This window comes from Drosophila navojoa, chromosome 5 (assembly GCF_054131105.1).
Source record: "Drosophila navojoa isolate 15081-1374.11 chromosome 5, UAZ_NAV_1.0, whole genome shotgun sequence".
Classification (NCBI taxonomy): domain Eukaryota; kingdom Metazoa; phylum Arthropoda; class Insecta; order Diptera; family Drosophilidae; genus Drosophila; species Drosophila navojoa.
Genome location: NC_142893.1, coordinates 13,836,413 through 13,857,687, shown reverse-complemented (window position 1 = coordinate 13,857,687; position 21,275 = coordinate 13,836,413). Strand labels below are relative to the sequence as shown.

General features: G+C 41.6%; 1 protein-coding gene and 1 long non-coding RNA gene across 2 annotated transcripts; one reads left to right on the top strand and one right to left on the bottom strand.

The window, feature by feature from the left end:
- The first annotated feature begins 5,177 nt into the window (after positions 1-5,177).
- Positions 5,178-7,083, top strand: tbrd-2 (testis-specifically expressed bromodomain containing protein-2). The gene is made up of 2 exons (XM_089261971.1): positions 5,178-5,331; positions 5,470-7,083. The coding sequence occupies exons 1-2, from the start codon at positions 5,329-5,331 to the stop codon at positions 7,027-7,029; spliced, it is 1,563 nt and encodes a 520-aa protein (XP_089118097.1). The 5' UTR covers positions 5,178-5,328; the 3' UTR covers positions 7,030-7,083.
- An 11,982-nt stretch (positions 7,084-19,065) lies between these two features.
- On the bottom strand, positions 19,066-19,747 carry LOC149091063 (uncharacterized). The gene is made up of 3 exons (XR_016197180.1): positions 19,556-19,747; positions 19,361-19,469; positions 19,066-19,297 (listed from the first exon to the last, which is right to left on the bottom strand). It is a non-coding gene; the product is annotated as an uncharacterized LOC149091063 (long non-coding RNA).
- Between the last annotated feature and the right edge of the window lie 1,528 nt (positions 19,748-21,275).

The following is a 21,275-nucleotide window of genomic DNA, read 5'->3' as shown; positions in this document are numbered from 1 at the left end:
TCTTTCCATACATATAGTTTTTTGGCTATAAAACAGGTTCGGGCCATAAATTTATCTCGCGCTGCAGATCGAGAACTCTTCTATGCAGCCCGCCTACTAGTTGACAATCAGAATAAAAAATTTATACATATGCATCTGTGTGTGCGTGTGTGTATGTGTGTGTGTATATTTGTATCAAATCCTCTTTTGGCGCAGCACTAATCGAAGGGTTCGACGCGTCGTCGAGGTCAGGTCAAAGCAAATGCATTAACTGTGTAATCCCAGATATGAAATCTGAGCGAGGCGACGTCGCTTGACTTTTGGAAAACACATTTTCACGACTCGCCCCGACGCTCTGATGATCGTTTTTTATGATTTTCTTGTTGTTTTTGTTTCAGTTTCTTCTCTCGTCGTCTTCTTCTCTCTTTTTTTTTTTGCGTCGGTTGCAGCCTCTGGGCTTGGGGATCGCGCTGGGCACAGGTAGCCGCAACAGATTTTGAAGCGCTTTGCGCATTAAAAAACCAACTTTTTTTTTGTTTTTTTTTTTTTTTTGGTTCGTTTAAATGCGTTTTTCTTCGTTTTGGTTTTTTTATTTTTTGAAAAATGTTTCATTTTGAGGTTTTTGCTTTCCTCGAACCTTCTTCTGATTGCATTGCCGCGCCTCGGACTCGGACTCGAACTCGGACTGTCATGGCTTAATTGCCAGACGCAAAACTTGCTCGCGCGCTGCGGGCGGGGCCAAGGCGGGAGCTGGAGTGGGTCAGAGCAGAAAAACTTCTTGGTCGATTGGCGTTTTGGGCCAGCCGGAGCTGTGATCCACAGCGTCACCGGCCATTGCACCGCGCATGCAGATAGTTTCCATGATGGAGCTGCAGAGTCAATGACTTGCGTGGCATTTTCTTCGACTCGTTGGCTTTTTTTTTTAGCGCCCAAAGAGTTCACAGAGAGTTTTCGGGAAAATGCAAAACGTGCAAGTCGATTGGAAACCCAAGCCAACCAGCATCTTTTCATATTCATATCTCTCTCAGTGTGTGTGTGTGTGTGTGTGTGTTGACAGGACGCCTTCGAGGTGAGAAGCGAGCACAGGGCTCAGGGCATGTGACAGGGGTCGAACATCTATAGGAACATCTAGAATTGAAGGTCCAGTTGCTGGCCCTCATCGTCTCATAATTAATGTCAAATAATTGGCAGAAATTTGTTTGCTATTTAATTGTGAGAGTTTCGGCAGCCAAACGCAGCGAAACGCTGCGCCGCGTGTCGCGCTGCTGCCGTTGCGCTGTTTCCACATTTTCCTCAATTACAATTTTCACAATTTCTCAATCAATTTTTCTTTTGATTGGCCGAGATGCGGGCGCCCCATTTCGGCTACATTTGTTTAAGCTACGCATTGTTGCTCTAGAGCTCTAGCTGTAGCTGTTTCTGTATCTGAATTGCAATTGCAACATTTATCGCTCAGGCGGGTCATTGAACCACCAAATGCGCCCATGAATCGTAAATGCTGCGAGGGTCGTGATCAACTCGCTTTTACTAGCTTTTCCGAATACATTCAGCTACTACTATGACTCCTAATCTGACTCTGAATTCTAATCTGACTCCCACTCTGACTCTACTCTGTCTCTGACTCCTACTCTGACTCCTAGTCTGAATCCTTCTCTGAGTCCTACTCTGACTCCCACTCTGACTCCTACTCTGATTCCTACTATGACTCCTACTCTGACTCCCACTCTGACTCCTACTCTGACTCCGACTCTGACTCCCACTCTGACTCCTACTCTGACTCGTATCTGACTCCTTCTCTGAGTACTACTCTGACTCCCACTCTGAGTCCTACTCCGACTCCTTCTCTGACTCCCATACTGGCTCTCTCTCTCTTACTCCAACTCTGACTCCTACTCTAACTCCTTCTCTGAGTCCTACTCCGACTCCTACTCTGACTCCCACACTGGCTATCTCTTTTACTCCTATTCTGACTTGTCTCTAACTATTACTCGGACTCCCACTCTGACTCCGACTCTGACTCCCACTCCGACTCTGACTCCCACTCCTACTCTTTCTCTGACTCCTACTCTACCTCATACTGCAACTCTAACTCCCTCTCCGACTCCAGCTCTTCAGGCTAGCCCTGGCGTAGCTCAGTCTGGCCGGCTCAGTCTAGCGAAAGGCTCCCAGGATTGTCAGGCGAGTGCAACCTGCATCTTTGGCTGTCATGCTGTGCCCCGTTGATCGCTATCAAAATGCAACTGCTGCAATTGCCATTGTCCTGCACAGGATTCGCGGCGTTCCCACAGCATCAACACAACGCTGCATTGTCTACGCATTTGATTTTTGTTTTTCTCTCTCTTATTCTTATTCCCTTTTTTATATCAAAGCCAAAGATCGAAGCCAAACCCAAAAGTCACATGCGAACAACGACGGCTGCCATGGCCAACAACAACAGCAACAACAACCTGCCAGGAATCGCTTAAGGTTAACACATCGCAAACAATGGCCGCGCAAATGGACTGGCCACAGACAGACAGACAGACAGACAATGAGAGAGGGGGGGAAATCGGCGAGCGGGGCAACTGGCTCGCGGACTTGCAACGAGGGTAGCTGCAAACCAGTTTCGAGTACAGCCTGTACCTGTCGCACCTTAACTGTTGCCTGTTGCTGCTGCGGCTGCTGCTCCGGCTGCGGCTGTTGTTGCTGTTGCCTTGCCTAATTGTGGAGGCAGAGCTAAACACAGATGCCAGTTGATGATCCCTCCCTCCCCTCACTAGCTCACTCCACTCCATCTCCTAGCGAGATGCTGAGTCAGCGACCAAGTGGCAATTCTCTCAAGTTGCAAGATCGCGCAATGGCAATGGAAAATGGAAATGGAAATGGAAATGGAAATGGATGGGACAGCAAATGCGATTGTGCAGGTGCCGATCACAAACGCAAACACAAACTGAGTGAGGGCATGCACAACCAGTAATTACCCTGTGCACAGATTGTGCAAATGCAGAGAAAGTGGAGAAGTGAAAAGGAGAAGAAATGCGATGAGTGCAATATGAGAGTTATAGCATATGATATCAATAAAAAAATATACATTTTGTATTCATATTAATAATATATATTATAATATAATAATCATAGATATATTTATAAATAATCATAGATCTGAATAGGGTAGTTTTATAAATATATTACGCTTCTACAGTCAATATATTTATTTTTATTCACGAATAAGAAAAATTCATATTAGGCAAAATTAATAATAATTTTTGGCAATTTTATTTTAGACAATTCTATTCAATAAAATTAAATATAAATTCTTTCAATATTAAAAAATGCTTTTACTTAAAAAATTATTTTAATAAAATATTATTATTATAAATAAAATATATTAAAATATATAAAATGTTATTATATTCAATAAAAATATATATATTATTTTAATTTTTATATTAGTCCATTTAAAATTTATTTATTTTTAAGATTAATATAAATATTTACTTGACATTTTCGAAATTTGAAATGTAGTCAATTTTTAATTAATTTATTTTTAATATTAATATAAATATTTACTTGACATTTTTTAAATTTTAAATGTAGTCAATTTTTAATTAATTTATTTTAATTATTTATATAAATATTTACTTGACATTTTTGGAATTGTAAATGTAATAAACTTTTAATTAATTTATTTTTAATATTAATATAAATATTTACTTGACATTTTTGAAATTATAAATGTAGTCAATTTTATTAAATATTTTTAAAATTTTATATGAGTTGATTTTGTTTAATTTTACAAAATTTATACATTAAAAAAAAATTAATTAATAATCATTAATGAAATAAAAAAATTCCTCTGAAAATTATTGTATACATAAATGCAATTTATACCCCTTTTTACAATTCCTACAGGGTATCTATAAGAGTCACATTCTTACTCAACTAACTCGGCCTAAGAACAACAGAAAGGCACAAAGTCAACAGCAAAGAATAACAGTGGCCAAAAAAGAACGCAAAAGAAAACACATGCAGTCACACGCACACACAGATAGAGAGAGAGAGAGAGAGCGAGAGAGGGGAGGGGACAGACAAAGGACGCAGCGGCCAGTGCACATTCTCATTTTCAACTATAAAATTTATTCGCATTAATCGCCGTCAAAGATAAAATTAAGGAAAGAAAACGACTTGGACAGGATCAGAGTAGGGGTCAGGGTCAGGGTCAGGGCGAGACGCAGCCAGAGAGACGGAGACGAGGACGAGACGAGCCACTGCTAGCCAGGGGTCGGCATGATAAGGCAACATTGACACCTTTAGCTACGAAACTACCTGCCGCTGCAGCTACGTTGCTGGCATTTCTGATTGCGTTCGAGACTATCTAATTGTGAAAAAAAATAAAAAATAGAGACAAAATAGAGAACGAAAAGCAGACGCTGTCCCAGCAGAGCTGAAAATTTGGCAGGACTGTACACTTGTCATCGAATAAGCGAATATATATACACACACACACATACTCACATCTTTATGCATATATTTTAGACTATTTTAGACAAGGGGAGGCGGGTGGTGGGGGCGTGCCAACCACTGGCTAAGTGGAGTGAAGCGAATGCGTGTGTAATTAAGTGTCGCAAAAAGACGCAGCAAGAAAATATGTGCTGGGCGCTAACATGTGAAGGTAATCAGAGAGTGTGTGCGTGTGTGTGTGTGTGTGTGTGTGTGTGTAAATAGGAAAAGCATGTTGTGTGTGTTTTGGGCGCCATGGTCGACTAATAGAATGGATGCGCCATAATGTCCCGTGCCAAGGCTGAGGGTGATAAAAATGTTTCATGTAAATTGCAAAAAACAGTTTTTATGTCCCATTGCCGGCAGTGGCAGGAGGCGGGGGGCAGCAGGAGGCAGCCAGGCAGTCATCCAGGCGGCTGCGTGTGAAGTGGTGCAAAATATTAGACAAGGGCGGTTGGAGCTCACTGGAGGATGAGGATGTGGATGAGGATGCGGAAGCATCTGTGTGGGTGGACGCGTTGGCCGCTTTGAAGTGTCGCCGCCCATTGTGGCTCGTAGTTTGCGTTCTATTTATAGAGTGCGTTTCCTTCTTATTTCTATTTTTTTTTTTTCAATTTTTGGCCAGGCGAATAATTAATGCGCGCACATTACACAACACTGGCTGGCAATGACAGCTCCGTCAGTTTCGCAACACTACTCAGCAAGTCTGGCAATTGCTGTCAAAAAACGTTTTCTACACACATTACAAGCTAGTTAAGGGTTTTCTCAAATGGGCAGAAGTCAATCGGATGTTGAGACTGTTGGGAGCTGTATCATCATCATCTTCTCTGTCTCCACAAGGATCGGTTATCGTAGAACCGAAAACATATTATGGTAAGTTGAAAATAATATTTATGCCAATTTGCCAAAAATTTTCAGCAAAAACTAAAAGTGAAAATACAAAAAAAAAAAAATATATATATATATATATATATATAAAAATAAAAGTTATTAAAGTCCTTTTTTATTCAGTCGCTTGCTGTCAAATTGCGAATACCAAACCGCGTTCAGCCAGATGTGATTCCGTTCTTTGGCTCGGTGGGCGTCTACACCAACAAGATGCACTACATGCGGCAGCAGCTGCTCGAGGAGCTGCCCTCGAAGCCGTTCGCCCTGGACTTTATGCAGCCCGTCGACTCGGATGCCCTGAAGGTGCCCACCTACTACACGATTATACAGTGGCCCATGGACTTGGGCACGATTATGAAGCGTCTGCAGAATCTCTATTATCAGAGTGTCGAAGATTTGATTAGCGACTTTCGGCTAATCTTACGAAATTGCTATACATTCAATCGACCCGGCGATATTGTCTATCGCAATGGCCAGAAGCTGGAGCGATTCTTTTTGCGTATCCTAAAGAATATGCCCGAAGGCCCCGAGATGCCCTTGAACCGCGATCCCCGTGCGCCCTGCAGCCCGCCCAACAGTCAGAGGACCACAGCGTTCATCGAGCGCAAGTGCCGCGAGCAGCTGAAGAAGCTGCAGGCCTCCAATGCCGAGCACTCGGATGCCGATTTTCGCGACTTGCTCAAGGAGAAGCTGAGCGGGGTGTCGAAGCAGCTGAGCAAGCACCAGTTCAAGATTCACGAGGACTTCAAATTGGAGCTGGACATCATGCTGCTGAAGTCGTGCAAGCGGGCAAAGGGCGTATTCGAAGGCATATACCAGCAGTCGCTGGACAGCGTCGGCCAACTCACGCATCAGAAGGAACTCAGCCAGCTCTTCTTCCTCCTGCAAAAGAACGACGATTGCGCGCGACTGGAGCAAAAGCCGCAGACCATCAAATGGGAGGACAGTCTGGTGGATTGTCTGGATACGACGGTGAAGAGATTTAAGGACAAGCTGGAAGCTTGCCGCTTGGAGGAGGAGGAGGAGGAGGCGGAACAGGCAAGGCTCAAGAAATTGAGGGCGGCCGAACGCGAGAAGAAACGCGCCAAGAGCAAGCGGTCCTACTCCACGATCAACGATAAGCAATTGAGCTACGTCAGCGAAGCCGAACGTCGCACCATCCAGCAGCAGTTCCTGATGCTGCCGACGAGCACTAAGATAGAAATAATGCGCACCATTGCCCAGAGGGAGAATATATCCGTCGAGACAACGAACCTGGAATGGTTCGATATCAAAAACTTCAGCTCCATCACTGTGAACATGATGAAGAAGGCCATGTATCCGCACACCAAGCTCAACTTGCGCAACATGAAGCCCGCCGAGAAGGAGAATCTGCAGCGCTGCCTCGAGAACCGTCTGCAGAACATCAACCAGGTGCTCAATCGCAGTCGACGCAAGTACACACAGCGACTGCAGGCCCGCTCCACTGCCCCGGCCCGGAAACGGGCGCGCATCTCCACCAACTCTCAGTCGCAGCAGCAACAGCAGCAGCAGCAGCTGCAAACAGGTGCCGACAAGTCAGACGATAGCAGCAGCAGCAGCAGCGAAAGCGATTCCAGCAGCGACACCGAGTCGAGCAGCAGCTCCGAGTCCAGCAGCGATCCCTCGCCCGGCCATTCCCCGATTGCCCCATCCCTGCCCTGAACGAGACATTTGCATACTGATTGAAATAAATTTGTGAAGATTCGACGTGCACAACTATTGACACAAATATTTTCCTTTTCCTTTTCCTTTCCTAGTTTTGTTTTTTTGCGACTGGGGGAATCTCTGCAAAGCGCATCCTTGCATCTCTCGGCATCTCTCGGCATCTCGCCTGTCTATACAGCCATCACGTAGTCGAGCGAATTTTCACGAAAATTTATGCAAATGCCGAGCAGTTTCTCACGATGCGCCTAGGCCGAGCTCTACCTGACACCCAGGCGCGTTAAGACTCGGAAATTGGAGCGACAAAGATGATCAAGGTTTTCCGTGCCCACAGAGTGCACAAATTTGCATAAACAGCAGAGATTTTTCACTTTGGCGAAAAGGAAAAAGGGTTGCCAATGCTCCTACAAAATATGATCCTAATTTGCATATGCGAAATGCCTCAACGCAAAACGCAAAACGAAACGAAAGTGAAATTAGGAAAATCGTTGAAAACTCATAAGAGAAGGAAAAACCAGACGACAGACGACAAACAACAGAAGACAGCCCGAAGACAATCAACGAACGGCAGGGGTTAATTATGCGCACAGTGGACGGCGCTAGCGCCCGTACCGGTGCCGGATCTCACAGCATGCTGGCACGCTCGCACGCTCGGCGCAGCCCATTGCCGGCCGGGGGGTTGAACAGGGACAACAACAGCGCTAATTTGCATAAGATCGTAAACGGAATTGGGAAATAGCAATGCGTCCGTCTGTCTCTCGACTATTTGGCCAGGCAAAATTATGTAAATTATGCGTGCAAAAACATTGAGAAAACTTTCTCACGCTCTCAACTCCTTGGCTCAGCAGCCTTTGCTCACTTTTTCAGGTATTTCTCTATAAAGGTGTGTGTGAGGCCTCTGTTTGGGTTACATCACAACGGGCAACAAATCAATTTTGATCGATATTCATTTAGCTCTCGATTGATTTACTTAATTTACATAATTTCCTTACCCGATCGTAAGAACGAGGCGAATAATATGCAAATTCCTTTGGGTAAGCAAAGGAAACTCTAACGTGTACCTTTGTTACCCGATTCGCTTGAGCTTATGGCAGGCAAATATCTTTTATCTAGTTGCTAATGGAACTTGATCTTCTTCTTTTTGCTCTGTAATTCCTTTGGCCTGGTAATTTTTACACAGATTTGGCTCAGATTTTCGCCATTTTCTGTTGAAAATCTGCAACTTTTTGGGCTTCAGCTTGTCTCGGCGAGCTCCTCCCATCGCACGATTCCAACCACCCGTTGGCGTGCCACTCTGCTACAACCACCAAAGCGAAAACTTGCAAAATCGCCAATTGCATTTGCCAAAACACCGATCGAACCTTCGTCATGGCCATAAAATTGCAAGCATCAGCCAATGCGCAGCTCGGCTCTGGCAGGGAGCGAAACCAGGAGCTGGAGAAATGGGTATAGCAAAATTAGGAACCGGGAACAGGAACTAGAAATTGGCTGAGGTGAGAGCAACCACCGTTATAGACTCGAGATATGCACAGCTCTAACCACCCGGGCGAATTGAAAGTATGAACTTTGATGCATGTTGTTGTTGTTGTTGCTGTTGTTGTTGTGGCTGCTGTTGTTGTCGGCCTCCTTTTGGGCAAAACCATAAAAAAATCCGCAAAACGAGGGTTGTGTCTCGTAAAGTACTTATCGAAAACACCCCAAATACACTCGCCCGTCACACCCTGCCTCGCACTCGGCAAAGACATTATTACGCATACATAGTAAATGTGGAGTACGTTGCGTGTGGCATGTACGCACACACACACACACACACACACACGCACACATTCATGCAAGTTTCTCTGTATCTAGTAATTTTGCAGCAGCATGCAAATTTTTTTGTTTTCCTATTTTCCTTCTACCCCTACTCCGTTTGCTCGAGGGGTTGAAGCGCAAAACCAAAAGCAAAGCCAAAGCCAAAGCTTAGCTGCAACAGAGGCCGTAAAAGTCGTGGCTGTTTTGCCACGCCACGCCACGCCACCCCCCAGTTTGCATTCCGCGCCTTTTTTTTCATACACGTTGACAATCTGCAAAGTGAGTATATTGGCTTTTCGCAGTGCCTGAATTTTCGTTCACATGTTGACGTATAGCTAAAAGCTTGCTACGTCTTACAAAGTCTAGAGATCTTTTGAATACGCTCACTAGGATTATGAGAAAACATATATGTATATAATACTCTATATATTTGTATATCGTCTGGGCTCTATAGAAGCTAGGAGTTCGAGTATTTGTGAGCTCTTAGAGCATTCATTAAATGAAGCTTGGAAAACTATCAATTTTACAGTGATAAAAGTAAGACAACATAAGCTTCTTTACATATGAACATCTCTGTGGGCGTGGCAAATCAGGTTTAAAGCTAAAACGGCCAAATTTAGCAGTTATTGGCTCTGTTGTCTCTGTGGATGTGACTTTACAGCTAAATATCTATAAGATTCTACATTTTAAGCTGGTAAATCGCAAAAAAAGATTGGCTCTGCTTTAGTTATTAAGCAAAAATCATCTAAATTGAAACATATTCAGAGTTAACATAGACCCCATAGATTATAAATTGCCTTGCTTCTTTGCAAACGAGTATCATGCAGTCGGTACAGCACAACTGTCACATTTTTACTCCTGTTTTCCTCATTTTGATGATTATGTTTAGCGAGAACCACACACACATATGTACATACATATGCAACATATGTATGCTTATATGTTTTTTACCAAGGAGTTGCAAGTTTTTACGTTCATATTGCTTATCAAATAGTTTCCTTATCGCCAGCGCGACTCTAGACAAATATACATATGTATGGAATATAAGCATAAATATTTGTTGAGGGCAGATTAGATATCCTTTCAACTCCGTCAGAAACAAGCTGATCCATAAATTATGGTAAAGGACAGGAAATATGCAGCACAGGAAACCCTTTGAAATAGATAAACAACAAAAAGACTAAAGATGTGCTGACTGAATAATGAAATTAACTAATCATAAATATTATACAAAAAAGAGATATACAACATGCAACATGCAACATTCAAAATGTTTTAAAAAGTCTTATGAGGAAATAAAGAAAATTTCATTATAGACATATGAAACATATGCAACCTCTTCCAACAATATGCAATATGCAACACATAAAAACTCTGTGCAGAGCTACAGCAGGCAAATAAAACAGATCCGTCATATATCGTCTATTGATAACTTCTTTATAGACTCAAATAAAACCGAGTTATATAATATCCAAACCTCACTTAAATTTCACAGAGAACAAACATTCAATGTTATTTCTATCACATGTTTGTGTTTTATATATAACGAGTCTCATATTTGGCATAAATTAGACGCCATAGTTGGCGACCCGTATGCACCAGGAGGACATCTCATCAAATAAGGGCCAGAGATAGTGTGAGCGCGGTGGACGGGGAAGCGTGGACGAGGGATAGGTTACGGTTTGGGTATTTTTTACGCGACAGCGGCACCACCATAAACAACAAGACAACAACAACAACAACAACTGAATAGAAACAACAACAGCCAAAATGAAATGAAAACGCGCACTCGTCGTGCTTCACACGCGCAAGGATCTCGAAAAGGATCCAATTACAATAGATAGCCTGGCAGTTTTCTTTTTGTTCCTATTTTATTTTATTTTTTTGACTTGAAATATGTTTGAATTGTCGCATTTCTGCGTGCTATTCTCTGCCATGCCAAGGAGATCGATTGTCTATTGTCTTTTGTCTCGGCTCGGCTTGGCTTGTACGTGTGTCAGACGTTTGCTTTTGTCCTTGCGCCTCGGACTCGACGCGATGTCCTTTCACTTTCGTTCTCGGGCTTCCTTTATTTGCCGGATCGCCGTATGCTGGACGTGTGTCAGTCAGCAGATCTCCGACCGATCATTGTTGTGACTTGTTGACCTTTGTGGTTGAATTAGACACAGTCAATAAGGCATATTGTGAGCACATTCTGGCAGGCTGGCAATTATGCAATCATTTCCTAATTTGAATGCCCCTCACACATTACAGTTTTGTCTGTCTTTTTTTTTTTTTTTTTGGTAGGCAGCACCAGCACAAAACTTCAGTTTGTGTTGACGTAGGGCCGCCATTGCGCCACATGAGGCATAAACGAGCTGCAGCTACGCACACACGCACACCCACAAATATACATACATACATACATACATACAGATATGCATGCTATTTTGTAGAATAGGTTCATTTGAACAAGTTAATGAACTCATCAGTGGAGTCAAAATAAAACTGATAGAATTCTTTAAAAAAATATATCTTTTTAATCAATTGCCATTAAATTGCATTAAAAAACTAAATTAGAGCCCAATAAAAACTAATTATGTTATCGCTTACAGCAGCTGATCTAGTTCGAAAACCATAAACTAGTCCAAATGAACACGTCACATTGAACTAGCATTCTCGTGTCGTCAATTATTTGCATTTTTACCAATTGCCTTTTCGTATGCGCAGCTCCAACGCCGCCATCTTTGCGTTCGCTGATCAAGTAAAAAAATAAATAAATAAATAAAACGCAGCACTGCGCCCACGTCCCATGCTGGCGCATTCACGCTCTCGCTCTCGCTCGCTCTTGCTTTTGCGCTTGCCTCTCCTCACACAACATTGGCATTTTCTTTTACTTTTACACAATTTGTTTTCGTTCTTCGTTTTGTTGACATTTCCAAAAATGTATTATCTTTGTTGCTTTTGCTGCTGCTGCTGCTGCCGCTGCTTATGCTGCGTTGTTGTTGTTCGCTTGATTGGCGTTCGCGTCTGTTTTCGTGGTCTTCGTCTCCGTCTTCGCTTATGCTTGTGCGCGTTTATTTGTGTACGCGTTTGTGTGTGTGTGTCTGCATGTGTGCGTTTCGTATATTTATGCTTCTTGAGCTGTGCACATTGCACTCAAATCGCCGTTTTTGCTGCCGCTGCCGCTGCCTCTGCCGCATTCGCTGCCGCGACTGCAGTCAATTGCGTGGTTAATGCTAATTATTTGTTATTCTACAGACGCAGCGCTGCTGCTGCTTCTGCCGCTGCTGTTGTTGTTGCTGTTGCCGCATTTCCAAAATGTAGAAAAAAGAACATAGACAAACAAAATTTGGAAGACACGCACAGGAGACCCGAACGTGCAATTGCTAGCGATTTCCGGCTGCACCAACGACTCTGCAGCGACTGTACCACAACTACACACACGCACACACACAGAAACATGTGCATACATGCATACACATGTATGCAATATACAATACTTCTCTTTACGATCATAAATGCAAAATAAACAGCCGTCTTACCTTATAGACAGACTTGCGTATGTGCTATTCCTCTATAAAAACAGTCCCAGCAACCGTTATACTGAATATTCCAATGGTAATGTTTCATTCAATACACACAAACGACTAAATCAAAGAGAGTACAGCAAACAAGTGCGAAATAAGATCCGTTGCTTTTGGCAAAGCATTGCCGAAAAGAGTAGAGAGACAAATGCGACTGATCGAATGTGCTCGTTCATTTAGCGAGAGCGAGATGCGACTATAAAGCTTTGCTTTGCTCTGTTATTGAATTTGCATTTACTTTACATTTGTCGTGGCAAATAAAGTGTGTGTGCTCTGTTACTGTCAAGGAGCAAAAGAGACAGAAAACGTTACTGTATTCGAATTTTGTCTTTGCTATGTTAGTGCAATAGCAAAAGCAATTGCAATTGAATTTTACGTCAATTGCAAATGAAATTTATCAAATGTCAAAGGGACACACATATTTATTAATGTGCATATGTGTGTGTGTGTGGCATTTGGATTGTAATTAATGAGCCGCAATATTTATTCAATAGCAGAGACATTCCGTCTCTTATGCCACTCCAAGATTCGGGTCTGGCTTAATAGCCGCTGCCACTCAACAAAAAATGAAAAAAGAAGAAAAGATCGTCCCAGCCAAATCAACAGAATTTATTGTTATTGCTGCATTTGCTTTTGCTATTACTATTGTTGTTGTTGTTGTGTTTACTGCTTCTACTGTGCATACAGAGTTCCTTAAACAATGCTCGACAATTTTTCGGCCACTTGTCAAAATAATTTGCGCCTGTTGAGAAGACGAAGAAGAACTTGGCCAACAGAATCTTCACGTACCTTGGCCAAACATTTGAGCTGCCGTATCTGTTGTTGGCTCTTACCTGCCGTGCAATTGTTGACTTAGTTGTTTGGCCGTTTTCAGACGTTTGAAAAATGTGTGAAAATTTCTTAAGCAAACTGCATTGCATTAGTTGGGGGGGAGCCAGCAATAAAGAAACAGGTAAAAGCATCCATCCATCCACACACTGTATTCTAGAAGCTTGCCAAAGGTGTATATTAATGCGATTAACATTGTGGCAGCATTCACTTGTTGCAACAACCAAATCTACAACAACAAAATTATCACCTGTGCGCCGTCTAATCGAACAATAAAATGCAAGGGGAATCAATAGTTCAATAACCCAACAGAGATTCAACAATAGAAAACACCAGGAGAATGACGAGAAATTATGGCACACACATGCACACGCACACGCACACGCATACACGCACAGAGCGTATAAAGGATATAAACAGGGAAAGATCGCTGAGCAGGCAAAAACCAAAACGAATGCACAAATTGATTGTTGCTTCTGTTGCAGGGGCGGCGGAGTCTTATTATTATATTTGGTTTTCTGTATGCGTGCAGGACACGAGCAACAGGATACACACACAGCACACACACGCAATCGTATGCGGGACCCTGGGAAAAGTTAACTTTTTGATTTGAGGAAAAAGTCACACGATGCGGATCGAAACATGTTGCAAGTCAGTCGAAGAGTTGGAGTAGGGGGGAGGACAGCAGCTGTAATGCAGCAGGTTGCGTGGCTTGGGAAAGCGGATAACGCGCTCTTAACAATATACAGCAATTATTGACAGTTGGCCAATTGTTGTGGAGCTCTTCATAGACTGATCTCTATGAGCTTACCACTCTTATAAATTCTATCAGCCAAGACATGAACCGCACTGTTAGCGAAAGCACGCAAAAAGCTATTTTCGCACAAAACTCTGTTAAGAGATCTGCCAAAATATTTGCACATGAAAACTTAAATTAATAGGCTGAAATTTAAAATAGATTATATATTCTGGTATTAATTATGACGAAACTAATGCAACAACAATTTATAATATAATAACAACGTATTTATAAATATTCGCAATAATTAACTAATATACATACATATGTATGTATATGTGTAGACTCTTAATAATTAATCAAACACAACAAGCTCGCGCCTAGCGCATAAAACTATCCCATGAACTAGACTTATGCGCTAGTCCGTTCTAGCTTGCTCTCCAGAAAGCTCTGCTCAAGCTAAGAACACGTGGTTCTTCTTCTGGCTCTTCGCTCAATTTACCTAATCAACACACACGCGAAATAGCAGTAAATAGTAAATAAATAGAACGACGCCGCCAGGCAGCGACAAGTTTTTTTTTTCTAGCTGGCGTCAGCTTTGAGTAAGTTTTTGCGCGAAAATGGCGACTTATCTGTGCCAAAAATAAGCAAAAGCGAGCGAAAATATATATGTATGTATGTATGCAGAAAATTACATACATACATATGTATATATGCACATGTATATATGCGAACCTAGCGGCAGCTTTCGGCTCCCAGTTAAGCTGATTGGTCGGTTCGCAAATTCGCGAGTGCGAGAGCCGAATCGCAATTTTGCATTTGAAAGCTTCGGCTAGGTTCGGTTGGCGTCGGCTGCTTTCGGCTGTGCTGCCGAGTGAAAGATAGAGAGCTGTTATTTCTGCATACCCTATGCACTGAAGGAGTGAACGGGTAGAGTGAAGGCCATAAGATGTTGCAATCATCTGCGGCCAGTTGTTGATAAAACAAAATTTAAATTTTAGCTTATTAAAAGTAACCATTTAAGTAGCGAAATGAATGCGAAATAGTTGTATGTGGAAGTGGGAAATATTGTTGAAATGCATGCTTTTAGTGCGAACAGGGTATAGCATAGTCGGTTACTATTAGCGAGAGCAGACTTGTTATTGTTATTGGCTTGTTTTTTGCGTTTTTTTTTGCCGGCATTTTGCTCTTGAATTTTGTTTTCGCGTATTTCAAGTTCAAGTTTAGGGACGGCGCTGCGTCGCGTTTTCTGCTCGTGTTTTGTTATTTATGCTTTATTTCTCTTCATTTTTTTTTTAGCTTTTTAACGTGCTTTCTGTCTATTATAGTAGCACATAATATGCCCCGCCCGGCTTTTGCTGTTGACGTAACTTGTTGCGCCTGTTGTTGTTCTTGTTGGAGGTGGTAGAAATTGCGCAGAAAATTGCGATTAGCTGGCAGAAAAAGCGGAAACAACGCCTTGAACTACATTCACACATTTGTAACGCAATAAATGTCAATCAATTACTTATTTACATCTGTATTCTAGCATTGAAGTAGATCTTCCGTATTTACATACACACACTTACAACACTATTTTTTTTGCTTGGCCCTGGCACAGCTACAAAAGACGAAAACAACAAAATTAATGAAATTTGTTTTCGTTGTAAACAACAGAATTGCTGTTACACACACACACACAAACGCACACATACACGCACACAAAAAGCTTAAGTTTTTTTTGCCAGCGACAACAATTTTTTTATTTTTCGCTGTAAACAAAAATTGTGTAATAATTAAGTGACCCTGAAAAATTCTACAGATAAAGCAGCGACCAAATGTCGGTTCTTGTTTTTCCATTTTTGTTGTTTTCATTTTTGTTTTTTTGTTATTTGCAAAATGCTTTTTTGGTTTCGTAGAATTCTGAGAGCGTCAATCTAAATGTTCTCTCTCTGCCTCTTCCTCTCTATCTCCCTCTCTCTCTCTCTCTCTCTCTCCCACTCTGAAAAAGGGCTGCTTGATAATTTTATGCTGTCCGCGAGCTTTTGCCGTACCCCCACCTCCCCCCGGTCATGCTTCCAGCATAAATAACTAGTTGTTGTAATGTAAAAATTTCGGTTGATTTTTGTTTTTTTGCTCAGTTCCATGAGTCAGTTGCTTGTACATAGTCGGGCCAGTATATAGCACGGCATGCGTGTATATAGACCTATGTATATATGTATGTATGTATTTGGGGAGCTTTTACCGCCTCTCTGTGTCGCTGTGCTCAGCATTCAGTTTTTTGAGCAACGGCATCCAGAAACAGAAACAAATTTAGTCGGCCGGCAGGCAGGCAGTGCCCAGAGCCCCTAGACCTCCAGACCCTTGGTAACTTTATGTCTACTCAAGGTCAGCTTTAGCCGTCAAACGATCTGTCCGCCCGGCCACAGTCGCCGAGCCATAAACAAGCCAAGAAAACTAAGAAAACTCAAATCTTGTAAGCAGCTCGTCGTAACCTCAACTCGCCAAAGAATTTTCGTTTTATTCTCCATAATGGCGCCAATGTCGCGAGCTCGTGCGCGAAAACATCAGCGAATTCGCAGTGTATTAGCCAAGTCCAAATAGTTTCCGAATGCCGAACAATGTGCAAAATGTGTGTGAGACAGCGTGACACGTGGCTAAATCACAAAAAGTTTGCCAAAATTCAGCTACAAAGTGCAAGTGCAAAGGCAACGAGAAACGCAGCATAAATACATAAATACATGCACACCTATACCTATACATACATACATAATACAATAAAGCGATATCGACTGGAAATACCCTGCAAAAGAAGGTAAGTTCAGCTCTTGGAAGCAAAAATTTCGTATAAGAAAAGTGAAGTTCAGCTAGAATCAACACATATGTATGTATCTACCATGTATGTGCATATGTAGGAGCAACCACGCCTCCTTCCCCTTGCTTCTGCTTCCCTCACGCTCTGTCTGTCAAGCCCTATAAATTCCCATTGTGCTGGACTTGAAAATAATTTCGTTCACATTCAAATTGCTAAAAATAAAATGCTTGGGAAATGTGCGTGTGCTTGTGTCTGTGTGTGTGTGTTTAGTTTAGACTACATTTTGGTAAAAACAAGGAAAACGCACCCCATGCGCCGTTCATGCCGCTTGCTGTACTTCACTCGCTCAATGTGCCTCGTTTTCCACATGTGCAAAGGCAACTGCAACTGCAACTGCAACACTCGAGTGGCGTTGGCGGCACAAATGGCATTGCCAATGGAAGGGGCAAATACATACATACATGCCATACATATATGTATCTAGCTGATATATGAATAAACATGCAGACATACATACGCGTAAGCAAACGCCGGCGTGGGCCCTATTTTTAGAAAGCGCATATGTATGTCTGTATGTCTGTATGTGCGTGTGTGTGTGTGTGTGTATGTGTATGCGCATGTGAATGCAGGCGAAATTAACGCGCCAACCAACAAAATGGCGCCCAGTGCAAAGTCAAAGTTGCTCGCACAGTCGCAGTCGCAGTCGCCAGCAACGTCGCTGTCGTCGTTGGCGCAGCAATGCAACAATGCCTCGGTCCATCGTATGTCTACAACGGCCATGCGCAGTGCTTACGTCGTACACTAAGCGAAAAGTCGAGAGTGAAGCTTTGACTAAAGTGAGAAATTACTCTATATTTGTTAACAATTCTCCTTAAAAATTTTTTTAATCTAATTTTATATTATCTAAGGCTTATATATAGAATTTTAATACACGGAAAAATGGATATTTAAATAAAGTACAGTTGTTATATTATCTAAATAATCGACAAAAAATGCAGTAAAGTAGTAAAATGCTGAAATACTGAAATACATATGGATTGCATATACAGGTTCTATATTACATTGTTTTATTTATTTTTTGAATTGCTAAAATACTTTATTTATTTATTTTATTTTTCTTTTACAAAAATGTAATAAAATGAGGAACAAGCTATGCTAATATTTATTTTATTCATTTATTTTTTATAATTTACATTAAATTATTAATTTTTTTTTTTTAAATCAAAATTCGAAATTTACATTATATAAAATTTAGAAAAAATTCTAAAGTTACATTGTATTAAATTTAGAATTTACTGATATACATAAGTATACATATGTATGTATGTATTTAAAAAAAATTTAAATTTTAATACAATTTTATTATTTTTTTTTGTATTACTTTTGCATTGCTTCTCTTATTCTTATTTTTAGCACATCAATGAGGAGCTTACATACATACATACATATGTACATATATTAGTAAAACTATAGTCCTAATCTAACATATATTTATATCAATACATTGTCTGCCTTTCGTAACTCTTTTCTAGAAATCTCTTCTAAAGCTGCACACAAAGTTCTCGAAGTCTTTCCATTTCGGTTTTGGGTGCACTCCACTCGCTTCTCTCTGTTTCTCCAAGTGCATTTGTATTTGTTACTGTGTTATGGTGTTTTTATTTTTTTCTGCCTGCGCTTCAAATATTTATGGTTGCCTCTGCTCATATAACCTCCCCCACCCCCACTCGCCTTCTCCCGCTCCCTCTATCACTCTCTCTCTCTCTCTCCATCTCTCTTTTTCTTTGCTTGCTTTCGCCTAATTTTTCGTACGTTTTTTATACAACTGCCGAGAAATGTTGCCTTTTGCTATCTCCGCGTGTATCTCTATCTATGTGCGTGTGTGTGTGTGTGTGCATGTATCTGCGTGCGCGCTGCAAAAGTGCAATGACCCATGCGTAGCGCGAATGATCGCTGCCCTCCTCTGGCCATGCCCGTTTCCCTCTCACCCCCCATTCCACCGGCTCTGCCCTCGACGCCAACACGACGTCGTCGTCGTCGTCGTCGTCTGTGCGGCGGCCCAGCTCCGGTTCTATGCCTACGTGCTGCTTTCCATACTCACACACACACACACACACACATAGGCGCACGCACACACACACTCGCGCATTAGAAGTTGCAGCAAAATGACGCGCGCGATAAATTTTCAACTTTTTCAATTCCTCTGCTCTTCGTGATGTTGTTCCACTCACACACACGCACACAAGCAAACAATTTTATATATTTTTCATTTTACAATTTTGTTGCACTTTTTATTAATTTTGTTCAGTTACAGCAGTTTTAATATTTTCCTATTTTTGGTTTTTGTTTGTGTTTTTTTTCCATATACATACATATACATACATATGCAATAACACACGCACGTCTGTTTACATGTACAACATAAAACTAACTAACAAACTCGCTGATATTTCGTATTTGTGTCCAGTTTTTGCCGTTATTTCAGTCGCTGTTTAGGATCCGCATTGCTAGTCCGTCCTAGCCTAGTGAGGGGCAGCAGATGGAGTGCAGCTGTGTAAAGTTAGAAATGTGGATATACGAAGAGATCCATTAGAAAATTTACAATTTACTCACCTAGAATTACAGTTAAGGCCGTAAGAGATAATCCACGATTAGATTCCGAGTGGAATAGATTCAATATGTTCGCATCCATCTCATGAGATGGACATGTCCAGGCTAACATCTGCTGAAATTAGTGAGGAAATGTTGTATATAGAAGTCTTCTTCTTCTTCTTCTTCTTCTTCAGCTGTAGTCTACGTATACTTTACCGCTTTATCTCACTGCCAGCAAATAGGGAACTTGATCGAATTTTCCATGACCCGTTTTCACAACTCATTCATTTTGGCTTGAGGTTTTGTTTAGAAAAAAATAATAAATAATTTTTTTTTTAGTTTTATCAGATTTCTACATTTAATGTTTAGCCATTGCTTTTGTATAATGAACTGAATTTATAGATGTACATACATATGTATAGATGTAGCTCGTATTCAAAATTTGCCTGAATGACGTAAGAATCAAAGGAGACTGCTCCAGTCGACTATGGGCTCTGTCACGCCTCTTCCTACTTATGTATGTAGATATGTACATAGTATATATGTATTTTTTAAAAGAATTATTATATTCAGAGCTCATATTTTTGATTGGCTTCAGGGTATATTTGGAAATAAATGAAAAAAAAAAAAACAGGCAGGAATACCCCTTTTTATATAGACAATAACAAGCTGAAATAGAAATTTATATAGCTTATATAGGTACATATATATAATAATATACAAGAATATTCCACTTTACATATCATCAAATAATATATCTATAATCATAGCTAATCTCTCAGTTGTCCTTTCAACTCTGCCGCCTCAATGCATCTTGCCGCCTGATTTTGGCATTTCCACTTCCCCAGTTCCATATCCATTCCCAGTTCCATTAGCATTGCATTGCGAAAGAGTTTGTCGAGTGCCTGCAAATGCACAATTTATGGCCAGGACGGAACGACAGAAGGACCAAAACGTTAACCTGTGCACGGCAGGACGACCATTGTCCATTGTCCAGGGTCCATGGTGCATTGTCCACTGTCCATTGTCGATTGTCGGCTTCTGTTTCGGCATATCTAGGAGCTGCGAGCAAACAGAGTCGTGTTTAGAGTGTGTTCAGAGCGCTAATTGCATGAGAGTTGAGGGAAATTTCTCAACATCAAAGATAGATAGTCGGCACTTGAGCTGGCAGCTCACCAGGTAGCCAGCCAGCCAGCCAGCCAGCCAGCCAAAGGGTTAACACAGCTGAGAGTTTTCCATTTTCGCGTTTCCCTTTCCATTCCCAATTTCGCATTTTGCATATGCCTGTGACAAATGGCTCGCTGCAGACATTGATTGAGCTCTAACATCAGACCCGCTCGATAATGATAATGAAGACGAAGAAGAAGATGAGCTGATGCTGCCCGTCTGCCTGGCCGTTCGCTGTTTTCTGAGAAATCGCCTAAGCAGAAACTTTGCTCAATGGTAATGAGATGGCAAATGGAGAGGGAAGGGTTATATGGAAGTGCCATAAAACGGGCAAACTCTTTTTCCCTAGAACAGTTTTCGCACTTTTTCGCAAAACTCGGCGTTCAATAAACATAAAAAAAAAGCAGAAACGAAACCCTTTCAGTTCGCAGCTATCATAAATTTTCCATTTTCCTCGAACATGTGTTGTCTATTCTGGCTAGACACAGCCCAAGCTGATTAAAACTTATCGCAAAAATATTTGCTATTCGCTCAACAATTTATGTATTTAGTCGCTCAGAGATTTGGCGTCTTTTGTTGCATTGTTCGCGTGGGCAGAGGTTGAAGACATCGTCAAGGTCAATTGAATTGCAATCGGCGTGGGCTACCTGCCCATTGACTCGGGATCTGCGGTTGGATTATGTGCGGATATCCATAGAGCTAATCCCACATAATGAATATAATGACTATATCTGTGCATAGTCAGTCCGAGTGATTAGCACAGAGCAAG